At 40.3% G+C, this 11,943-nt stretch overlaps 1 protein-coding gene across 2 annotated transcripts in view; it reads right to left on the bottom strand.

The window, feature by feature from the left end:
- Positions 1-11,943, bottom strand: part of Slc9a7 (solute carrier family 9 member A7) — a 184,506-nt gene that overhangs the window by 35,489 nt on the left and 137,074 nt on the right. The window contains exons 13-14 of one of the 2 annotated variants that reach the window (XM_029559149.1): positions 10,112-10,171; positions 695-758 (exon numbers count right to left, since the gene is read on the bottom strand). In XM_029559149.1, coding sequence (XP_029415009.1) covers positions 695-758; positions 10,112-10,171 — 124 coding nt within the window. The remainder of the gene's footprint in view (positions 1-694; positions 759-10,111; positions 10,172-11,943) is intronic. The other variant, XM_029559150.1, reaches the window with a different exon arrangement.

The following is an 11,943-nucleotide window of genomic DNA, read 5'->3' as shown; positions in this document are numbered from 1 at the left end:
ATTATAGCTAATGCTGAGGCCCTGAGGTGTGTCTCCTAACATCCACACTTGACTCTTTCCTAATGCATTCTGTCTAACGCTTAATCAACAAACAGAATGCTTAATCAACAAACTTGCTAACTTTGCTTCACTTTAACTCATCCTGAAGCTCTTTTCTGTGGCAGATGTTGAGCACTTGGTTGTACTCAAGTAGAGGTTACCAAGACTTGATGGGGACTCCTCAGACCACACAGCCAACAAAGCTGCCTTGTATCTCTTGCTGCTGGTAATATTTCAGTCTGCAGGTCTTAAGAGATATATAATAACACTGCATGAAGCCAACCAAGTCACCTCACTTAATTCCTTTTGTAGGTGTTTGAGAGCAGAGGGAGAGGTGATATAAAACAGCAGGACTGGAGATATTTTGACTGGTATGGAATTGTCTAGCTGGAATCTACCCTGGTATCCAGCTGCTCCTAGCTTGTTTTACTTACAAAATGTACCACTTTTCACTCTCTGGCCTTAGGTGACTCACTTAAAACTTGCTTTTCAGCTTCCATCCTATACAATGGAGACAACAGCAGCTACCTAAAAGGTTGCTGTCAAGACTGTAATGGGGGAAGCCAGATCCAGTGCCTAGCATGGAGCAATGATCACTCAGTTTTAGTAATTTTTACATCCTATCTTCCCTAAGAAGCAGCAGCTCATGACTTACCCCTTGTAAGACTTGAAAGCTGTCATTGTTAGGTGGCGGGTCTTGATCTGGGTCAACACCAACTCTAAAAGTCACCAGGGAAGAAGACAAGAAAAAAAAAAAACAGAAAGCATTAGTTCCACAGCCCGTGGTAACCTTGCTGGTTTAGCCAGGAACATCTGTTCAAAGCAGGAGTGGTTAGCTACAAGAAAAGGAAGGCTATCATGCAGAAGTCAGGTCCACACCAGAGCAGATCCCAAAGGGTCAGGGGTGATAGTTGCTCATGCCCTTAGCACAGCCTCTGGAACAGCATATGCTGTTTTCTTTCCATCTGCCTTGCTGTACCAGGTAGTCCCTACTACCAAAACACGGGTCCCTTTCACTTGGCTGCTTCCTCACTTCTGCCCCAACCTGCTCTGATGCCCATTACATTTTGTTATGAAATTAGTCAGATATACAGGGAAGTGTTGAAGGAATATTTAGTGATTACCAGGAGAGTCTTCCACTAACATAAGACTTTATTACCATCTACCCATGTCTCCATGTCCCTTATTTTTTTTGTGGTGCATTAAAATAAAGCAGCAACATCAACACATTTTCCCTGATTTCTTGTGTGTGCACAAGCATGCATGTGTATGCTTGTGTGTGTGTGTGTGTGTGTGTGACTGTGTATATACACAAGCACATGTATATAAATCATGTATGGAGGCCAGAGAGCCTTGGGTGTCAATCCTCAAGAGTCATCTAACTTTTTTTTGAGATAGGAACTCTCATTTGGCCTAGAGCTCACTAATTTGACTAGACTGGCAGGTCAGCATGCCCCAGGGATCTGCCTGTCTCTGCCTCCCCAGTAGCTGGAATTATAAGCATCCAACACTGTTGGGATAAGTCAGGAGTGCCTGAAATGTAGAGCATGGCTGCCAGGCCAGATACCTCCTAGTGAGGATGGCAGGAAACTAGCCCACTCCATTCTAGATACACTGTCTCTTATCCAACAACCCCCAAGCAAAACTATTAGGCCTCTAATCCTTTAATCCTAACTGGGTCTCTTGTAGATCATGTGACTGGAGGACAGGACAAAGGCCACACAGCCTTAGAAGCCCCCTCCCTCCCCCATCTGCTGGCCTTCCAGAAAACTAGCCCCACCTCTTTGCCTGCGAAACTTTCCTATATAAACCTCTGCTTCTGCCATAATAAACAAGCTGTCCACTGACACAGTCTCCCGGGTGTTTCTTCCCACTGTACTCACTGCCACCCAAAGCCCCCCCTCGCCCATTGGTCTCTCTCCTCACCCCAACTTTCCATGACAAGGGCCAGTGCACAACGGCCTTCCGGTAGCAGCAGAGTTTGGGCCAAGAAGGGGGTCGACACAACATCACATCAAGCTTTTTTACATAGGTTCTGAAGACTGAATTGAGTCCTCATGCTTGTGCAGTAAGCACTTTACTGATGGAGCCATCTCCTCAACTTCGTGTCTCCTGACTTTTTTAGTAAGCAGAGTGACAGAATTTCTCCTTGACTAAACTTGAATCAGGCTCATTCGAATCTTCTTTACAACCAGGACCTAAACTTTGGGCTTCTGCTGCATCATCCAGTTTTACCGAGAATCTCCTAAATTGGTTTAGCCAGAACCCTCACCCTTGATATCTGATCCCCGATAATACCTGACAGCCATCTCCCAGGTGATGTCTAATCACCATGGTCTGCCTTCAACAAGAATTCTATTACATTAGTTTGGCCATGATTCCCCTGATAATTCCTCTTGATAATTTTCATCCATTAATCCCTACCGCTCTCCCTTACTGCAAAATCCCATCATAGTAGTCTCTGTATCAATCACGATACGGCAATTGTGAATAAAGTCTGCATAACCTTTTTAACAAATGTGACCATGTTGTCTTTATCAGTATCATTAAATGGAGTACTGGTATGCTTCTAGTCCTTGTGTTCATACACCTTCTTCATCAATGATTACCTAAAAATTTCTGTGTTTGAATGCAACTGAAGACAATAGGGAAGGGGGGCATGGCAAAATTCACTTACAGTAAATTCCTGAAGAGCAGTGGAACAGTCTTGGCTTTCTCGTATGCTATTTATTGCTGTATTCATTCACTCATTTTTAACTCCTGAATCTTCCCCATTCTGAGGCAGATAATTCTGATATGAATGACGTAGATAACATGGAGCTATGAGGGAGAAAATGGACACCGGGAAAATCCCATACTCCTTTCACTACCTCCAATGTCTCAATGAATGGATACAATCATAAATGTAATGGGGCATCAAGCTTTCAGCAGATTAGGTCAGACATGAGATTGAAGAAGGCTGTTTTTCCTGTCTTGTTCAGGATGTCCTAGTCCAACAAGCAGATATTATGAGCACAGAGCCCCAAGTGCACACACTTATTTTCCTTCCTCTTCCTCCTCTCCATCACATGAATCACCTGGGATCTTTCCAGAGAAAATTGAGTACATGGAAGTGAGGGGTAGAAGACATAGATGTACCCAGCCTTGAAAAGCCAACCTCTATTCTGTCCTGTCCCAAGCTTGTTGCCCAAGGTGTGTGTTCCTTGGAAGGTACACAGAAGGAAAGGGAGCAGCTACCCTATTTTGTGCTTGAGGCAAAGTTTTAAAAACAAAATGAATTCATGTATATAGTACATATTATTTATTGAGTTCACTATAGGTCAGGCAGTGTCCTGGACACTTTGTAAAATTCTATACTGAATCTGGAGCCAGATTCTTTACTGTGCGCCTGGGTCTGGATGGGCTGTTTGCATTGAATTAGATGGACTTTGCTCCATACTAGAGGCTAATTCCAGACAGCAGATTCTGACATCTGGGACCTTGCAACTGCACATTATCCAGGACATTTGAACACTAAATCTCACAGCGATCTCTTTTGATATGAAAACCATCCGGTTCAAGGGATCAAGGACTGTCCTAGTTTGTTTCTCCATTGCTGTGACAAAACACTCTGACCACTATCAACTTGGGGAGGAAAGGGTTTATTTGGCTTGCATCTCCCAGGTCACAGTTCATCAGAGAGCCCAAGGTAGGAACTCAGGGCAAGAACCTGGAGGCAGGAGCTGAAGCACAGGCCATGGACAAATGCTGTTTACTGGCTTGCTCCCCTGGCCCCTGCTCAGCTTGCTTTCTTATGCAACACAGGACTACCTGCCCGGGGTGGCACCACCCACAGTGGGCTGGGCCCTCCCATATCACTCCAATAATCAAGAAGATGCTCCACAGTCATGGCCACAGGCCAGTCCTATGGAGGAAATTCCCCAATTGAGGCTCCCTCAACCCAGGTGTGTCAAGTTGACACCAAAGCTATCCAGCACAAGGACTATCTCTCAAAATCACCTAAGAGCCCTAGGCCCACAAATATCTAATGTATGAAATTGGCTGGAGGAGAGATTGCATTTGGAACTCCTAAGTGCAGATCATCAATCCTCACCTGTTTTTAGTCTCTTAATGTACATCCCATATAGAAACATCCTTTATTATGGAAGTTCTGTTGGTATCTATAAGGTCAATGGACAGGGGTTCACTATCAGGTCTTTTGAGGACTCTGAAGAGGCATAAGTTACCGTGCTGGACAAATTTACTAAAGGTAAGTTTCTGGATGCAAACTCAGGGGGGCAGCATCTCTGAGAAGGATAGGTGGCATAGCTGTCTTCAGCCAAACCATGGAGATGCAATGGCCATTCTTGGCACACCAGACCTGTCACTAAGAATCTCTTCTTTCTGCACTGTAGATCGTGAAAGAGGTATATTTGTTACTGTAAGTGGCTTTTGCATCAGTATCAATAAGACAGATTGACTTTACCAATCTACATGAACTAGGAGGCCTATAGGAGAGAAATACTTCAGTGTGCCCTGGACTATCACAAAGAAAATAAATACATTAAGAGCTACCAAACGAAATTCGGCCTCCTCTATTCCTTGAATCTTTGCTATAAGAAGGAGATATGTTTAACAAAATTGTTTATATTTTTGAACACAGAGTATTATATGTAACCTGGATTGGCCTGGAACTTTCTGTGCATAACATACCTTGAATTTTTGGCAATCCTCCTGCCTCTGCCTCCTGAGTTCTGGCAAAAATGTAAAGAGATTCTGTTTAAAAATAACTACTTATAAGCCGGGCGTGGTGGAGCATGCCTGTAGTGCCTGCACTCAGGAGGCAGAGGCAGGCAGATCTCCGTGAGTTCAAGGCCAGCCTGGTCTACATAGTGAGTTCCAGGGAAGCTGGGGCTAAGGGGGGCCCCTTTCTAAAAAAAAAAAAAAAAAAAACTACTTATAAAGACTAAGATTGAACTATTGTCATTCAAAGCACAGAAATTGCAATGTGTTTGGCATATGTGACCAGGCCAGAAACCCAAACAGAGCCTAAAACATTGCAATCAAAATGTTTCATGGTGAACTCATGAAATTAGGAACACTCTAATCTAACCCCAAGCCCATGAGGGTCACCATTTTGTTCTGGGGAAAACTGAGAGTCATTCTAGATCTGTGCTGTGTGATAGAACTTTCTGCAAGGATGACAGTGTTCTCTATAGACTGTGCTGTCTAATAAGTAACCACTAGCCACATGTGGTCACTGAGCATGCGGAATATAGCTAGCATGAGAGACGAATTGTGACAAACTGCATTTTACAATTCAGTTTTAATTAATTAAAATTTAAATAGTCACATGTACATAATGAAAATATAAATTCTAGAAAAAATTAATTTCAGCTATGTCTCTATATTATCATTACTATTTTCTCTACTATAAAAGCAACAATTATTTGTTAACTTTTTTGTTTTCTGAGTAATAACACCCAAATTGCTGTTACAGTTCTACAGAGATACGACTCTAAGTCCTATACACATTAAGTGAAACTGTCTTGAACTCAATACTTAGACAAAGAAGAGAGTCTTTACTTTATCAGTATATAAAATTAATTTTTCTTCAGAGAGGGCTATGTGGCCCCAAGCTGGCTTAGAACTCCCTATGCAGACCAGGCTGACCTCACACCTACAGAGATCACCTGCCCCTGCCTCTTGAGTGCTGAGATTAAAAGCATGCACCACTATGCCCAGTTATTTAAAATAAAATTTAAATTCCTCCAAAGTTTTTTTGTGGTGAGCATTATCTTGTAAATATGAAAGAAATGGAAGAATTAGAAAATCTTCATGTTCTGTCCCCAATGTAATCCCTTTTTCAGGCAAGGATCATTAGTGAATGATTTTACCTGTTGTTTATTGTTGGGAATCTGGTCATTCACATGGTGTCAAAAGACCACTCTAGAGATAACTTTTTAACTGCATACAGAAAAGTGGTCCCATGAAAGGACAGGGATCTGTGGTCACTGTATTATGCTAGCCAAGTGATCAAATGGAACTTCACTGATAAAGGGGCAGCTGGACAATATCTACCTCACAGGATACAACAAGAAATGTGTAAGGATGCTTTTACAGTATTTTGAAAATAAAAAAGACTACCTCTGGTCATGATGAAACCAGAAAAATCCCAATTGTGGGGCTTTCTGTTAAACAACTATCCTGAATACTTAAAAATCAGTGTCATAAGAGACCCTGAAAGGTAAGAGGAAAAGAGACAAAACAGACATAACAATCAGCATTGACTTTTACTGAACCCTCTGTGTATGTAAAATTCATGTTGCTTTTCCCAGGTGTGATCACACAGGAGATTGGATTCCTGAAGTGTTTAGGAGTAGAGTTAGGACATATGGCTCTGAAGTGTTCTGAAACAGTTGAGAGTAAGGAAAGGAGAAGAAAAAAAAACCAAAATACGTTATTCAGTGGTGAGTGCAGGTTAGTATTTGGCTATTCATCAGTCCATTCTTTCCTCTTTGGGGAGGCTTTAAAATGTTACAATTAAGAATACTTAATTATATTCTTGATAAAAAATGTTTCAAAAACACATCAGTCTATTTTCCTGTCTCTCTAATTTAATTTATTAATATTGATGATTCATGAGCTTGTTTAATTTCAGAGTCTGAAAAAGCACAAATTGTAAAGATTCATAATATAGAGTGCTCTCATCACTGCATAGGCAGTGGCAAATATAGACTCTAAGAATTATATGAGGTTTTTCTTCTTGATAATTTCAGAAATGTTTTGTTGAGATTTTCTTTTTCCTAAAAGTAATGGGCAAGAAGAAAATGTGCAATTAATTTAGACATAATTAATTAAATTCTAAGTAATGTATTCATGTTCAGATCTGGTTTTGTAATTCCCTAGACACTTGGAATTCTGGGGACAGTCTTAATCAACATCTACTTTCCTTACTTTGATTATCCTTCTGTGTGAAAGTTCCAAATTTCTTTGTAACAATTTGCTATCAACCATGTGTCTGAGATGTATAGAGCCTGACTTCACAGAGCATGAAGGGAATGTCTGGGTCCTCCCACAGTCAAAGGAGTGTGAGAAGGCCCCTAGGATCTCATGGAGGTATGACTAGTGGTATGAGTGCTTAGTAGGAGCAGAATTCAAGAAAGGAAACAAACACCTCCTCCCCAGCTTGCCACAGCTTCATAAATGCCCCCAAAGAAAACGGGCCATGAGCTCAAAGGTTATTCTGTAATTTCTCTCTCCATTTAAGGTTGTTTACTTTAGAGTGATTTAATAATTTAATTACTTTTCTGGCATGCTTGGGCCAATCCCCAAGGATGACACAGTACTCTGGGTTACAAAGGGCTCCACCCTTGGGGCAGAGCCCAGAACCAAACTGGTCTTTGTGAACAGGAGTAAAGCAATGGGCCAGGGCATTTGGAGTGGTGCTAGGTGAAGAAAGACCAGATACAGGCTTTTAATTGCAGGTTTAGACCCTGACCGCCTGCCTACAATGCTTTGGATCTGGGTGCTACACAAATATGGGGCTTTTGTAGCACTTTATTATGTGGCATTTTAGCATTTTCATGATACACCCAGGCTGAGCTCACCAGAGCATACACAACTGTCTCCCCCTCAACCCCCAGAATGAACTTAATTATCCTTTTTTCTTCATTAAGAATGAGATAAATGTCAAAATTGCATATCAAATGAGAAAATGAAAAAGCCAAACAGATAAGTTCATTCTGGAATGGGTAAACACAAAAAAGTTAATAACGTCCATTTGGAAAAATAATTTGCCTTCTCTAGTTAATGGATAAAATACCATGAAATCTCACAAAAATTACCAGTTTCCTAATTTAATAAAAAAAAATTGGTGGTGCTGGGAATTAAACCCATTGAGCATGGGCTTTACCACTGAAGTAAAGACCTCCAGACAGCAACAACTTTAAAAAATATATGAATAGTCAAAGTTCTGAATAATTTGAGGAATATGAGGCATATAACTTCATATAAAACCTTGAGCATGAGATTACATTTTGAATTCTCTTGTGTCCCAAATATGATAACATTGGCCTGAAAGACCTTGAAAGTGGGACACTTCAGTGGAAAGGGTTTCCTTTGCTACTTTACTGGTACCTAAAGGTCTTCAAAAATAACTCTGTGTGCATGTGTGTGTGTGTGTGTGTGTGTGTGTGTGTGTGCACATACACATTTTCGAACAGTAACAAGAAGCATGAACCTAGCGAGATAGTGAAATATTTCACTTAATTTCATGCATGTCACTACAGTGTACATCTGGGCTATATGCCCCAAGACTTACACCCCATTACAGGTACTGCTTTCAACCTGCCCTCAGGAAGCAGAATATTTTCACAATGCCAAGATCAGAGTTCAAGCCTACTTTTCATTGGATGGATCTACCAGCAGATCAGATCAGGAAGAGAGCATATCAATTAGAGATCCAGAAAGGAAAGAACAAACACTGAAGATTTTACTGTGTTCGTACATCATCACCCTTCAGCACAATGACATCATAAACTTTTGGTAGTATACCAAGAAACATACTATGTTAGAGAGATTATCATCCTTTTGTTTATAAAAATGTTCTTCATATCATCCGAATCATCATGGGAATGTATAGGTATACAAATACATAGTTTTAAAAAACTCCACAAAATCATAGCACCAAATTCTTATAATAGATGAAATCCCACTATATGAGCCAACAGCCCATAGAAAACAGACGATGCAGAGACCCAAAAGTTCAGTACCTTGCCACAATGGGAGGAAGATCATCCCACACCTGTCACCCCCTCCAACTCCCAGGGACTTTTGAGGAAGAGGTTGGTGGAAAGAATGTAAGAGCCAGATGAATGGGTGGAGTGTTACCTGGATGCATCCTCCGACTACTATGCCAGCAAGCTACAGTCACATCTCCTTCCCACACTCATCAAGGAGTTGAAACGGGAGTCAGTTACCCCTCCCACCCAATCAGTGGACCTTAGCTGCATGTGGGGGGCTAAGGATATATAAACAGAGAATACCATGAGGAACCTCTCTAGCCATTTTGTGTGGCTGTCTGGAAGTCACAGGATCTATATTTGAGTGTGGACTTACCAGCACAGCTGTAAATGGGGGTGGGGGCGACCACTCTTCTGTAAATAAACCCTCACCCTATGCTGTGTTAGCAAGTCCAATAAACTAGCTAGGATTTAAAAAAATAAAACAAAAACAAAACAAACAACAATCAAAAAAAAAACAGAGCTAATGGAAACCTTCATTATTCCACCAAAGTTGACCCCATGTTGGCAAATCCTTTGATCTCTGATTTCTTATTCCTATTCCCCCCAAACTTCATTGTATATATTTTTAAGTAACCTGCAAAAAAATTTAAAAAGGAATAAGCTCCCTCTTCTCACCAGAAAAATAATTAATTAAAATGTAGGATCCAGACATGAGGGAAAATAAGCAATGTATGTCTTTATGTCTTTCTGAATAATTTCCTCAACATATTTCCATCTATTTTTCTGTAAATTTCTGTTGTCTTTATGGCTCTGTGGCCAACTGATCTTCAACAAAGGTGCTAAAAACATACTTGGGGAATAGTCCTTTCAATAAGTGGTATGAGAAAACTAAAAAAAAACCCACAAAACACTAGTATTTCATTTAGATGGGGTGAGCTATGCTCCACTCATGGCTGATATATGAAATTCTAGTTCTCTGTGTTAGTTACAAGTCTTACTTAGTAGATCAGAAGCAAGGTTTTCTGAAAAAAAGTATCAGTGGCGCTGAGAACAAGCTGTTTTCAATACTAAGCTCAGTTGTACCAAAATAAGATACCAATTCAGGTTGGAAACACAAGGTCCAAAACGTGGCTGGAAAGGACAGAATCCCAAGAACACTGACATACCAATCAACACAGAGAGGACAGAAAGAATGACTAAAACTGATTTACACTGTTGTCCCTAGGCTAACAGGAGTGAAGTTTTGTGCACTGGAAGAAGCAAAAAGCATGAAAAGAAACCTCTCAGGTTAGAAAGAAGAGAAAAGCAAGGCCAGTTAATGATTTTCTGAGGATTTTCTGTGTCACCTGAAGTACTGCCAGCAGTGTTCATTCTGGTCCTCTTCAGAGCGCTCCTCCACACCAACTCTGGGCAGCAGAAGAAGGGAACATCAGTGTGATAAGGGCAACGGGGGTGCTGGGAGTTCTGGCACCTGACGTGGACCATGCCCATGAAGACTAGGCTATCTTGCTTTCAACAGAGATTCATGCCCCGCCTTTTTTTGGTCAGTGCTGATGATGGTACTGAGAGCCTAAGAACACTTGGCAAGTGCTGACCATGGAGCTGCATAACAATCTTGTTGTTTCCATTTTCTAAAACCCAACATGCAAAGAGGCTGCTAAATTTAAAGCATCAATGTTATGAACCTATCAAATGAGGACCAATTATAAATGACATTAAGCCTCTCAGAATATAATATAATGAAGTCAGAGGAATGAATATACTATATATATAAATGAATCTATATAAAATTTCAGGAATCCATCTATTTTATAAAGCGAGAAATGTCTATGCAAAAAGAAAACAGGAAGTTAATTACTAAACAATGAACACATATTCAAAGTACATATATATTTTTACATATATTTGATAGAACAAAAACCACCATATTACTGAAAATCAGCAACAATACTTAGAAGACAAAGATGGGCATTTTTTTTTCTAGAAAAGCAGACCATTGTACACAGCTTCAACCTGAAGCTCAGGAACCCAACTTTGGCTATTCTCTTTCCTTTGTGGCCTCTGGCTTGACATAGCTGTTCACCTTCCTTAATTATTTCTGGGTTCTTCAGACTACACTGAGCTTTACCGACATGTTAAAGTAGGGTTTTGCAAACACAGTAGTATGGATATTTGAGGCCAGATAATTCTTTTCAGTGAGGAGTCATTGTCCTGTGTACTGTAGATGTTTAGGAACATTCCTGGCTTCTACTTGCAAGATACCAACAGCAGAAACCCCACCTGTTCCAGGTTATAGCAACCAAAAAAGATCTCTAGATGGTCACAGATGTCATCCAGTAGCAAAATTGTACTTAACTGTGAACACTACACTTGATAATCTATTCTCAATGGGTAGGATTTCATTCTTATGGGTGTGAAAACAAAAAATAATCCCCCAAACCTATGTTAGATAATATAATGGTTTAAAGCCATCCAAAGCATGATCATATATAAATAGACATAGAAGATCTGTGGCATTAAATTTTCACTGCAGTTAATTAGAAAATGGTTGAGAAATACCATGCTGGACAATTCCCAAATTCTCATTCCATTTTATCCCTTGAAAAAGGCCAGTGAGATCATGATGCCTCATAAGGTAATACTTTCATTTGGTTACATGGTCAGACTGTGGCTTAACCCATACTCTCTAAATTACTGTAGCATTTTGAAAACCAAAACAAATACCAGAAAAACCATACCAGGATTTCCTTAATGGAAGATTTGTTGTTGCTTGGGTGATTGTACCAATAATAGTAATAACATATACTAATGACAGCTAAAATATATTAAGTGATTACCATGTGTCAGGTGGCATATTTAATGAGAGAATGTTTTAGGGTGTTTTCAGTGCTGATGGCACCCAGGGTCCTGAACATCCTAGGCTAGCATTCTGCCACTAAGCAATACTCCACAGCCCGTAGTGAAAGAATTCTTCTTCACATTTATTTATAATCACAGTTTATCATCACACCATCATTGTCACTATTTAGTTGGTGAGAAAACTGAGAGTTAGAAGTAAAATGACTTGCCACAAAGGAAGAAGTGGTAGAGGCACAATTCCATCAGTCTTGTAGACTCCAGGATTCTAGCTCTTCCCCTTACAAGATACTACTTGTGAGTACAAGACTGCATCTTTAAA

This window comes from Nannospalax galili, unplaced genomic scaffold (genome assembly GCF_000622305.1).
Source record: "Nannospalax galili isolate Female #2095 unplaced genomic scaffold, S.galili_v1.0 scaffold129, whole genome shotgun sequence".
Lineage (NCBI taxonomy): Eukaryota > Metazoa > Chordata > Mammalia > Rodentia > Spalacidae > Nannospalax > Nannospalax galili.
Note: the sequence above shows the minus strand (reverse complement) of the source record. Positions and strands in the feature narration are given on the sequence as shown.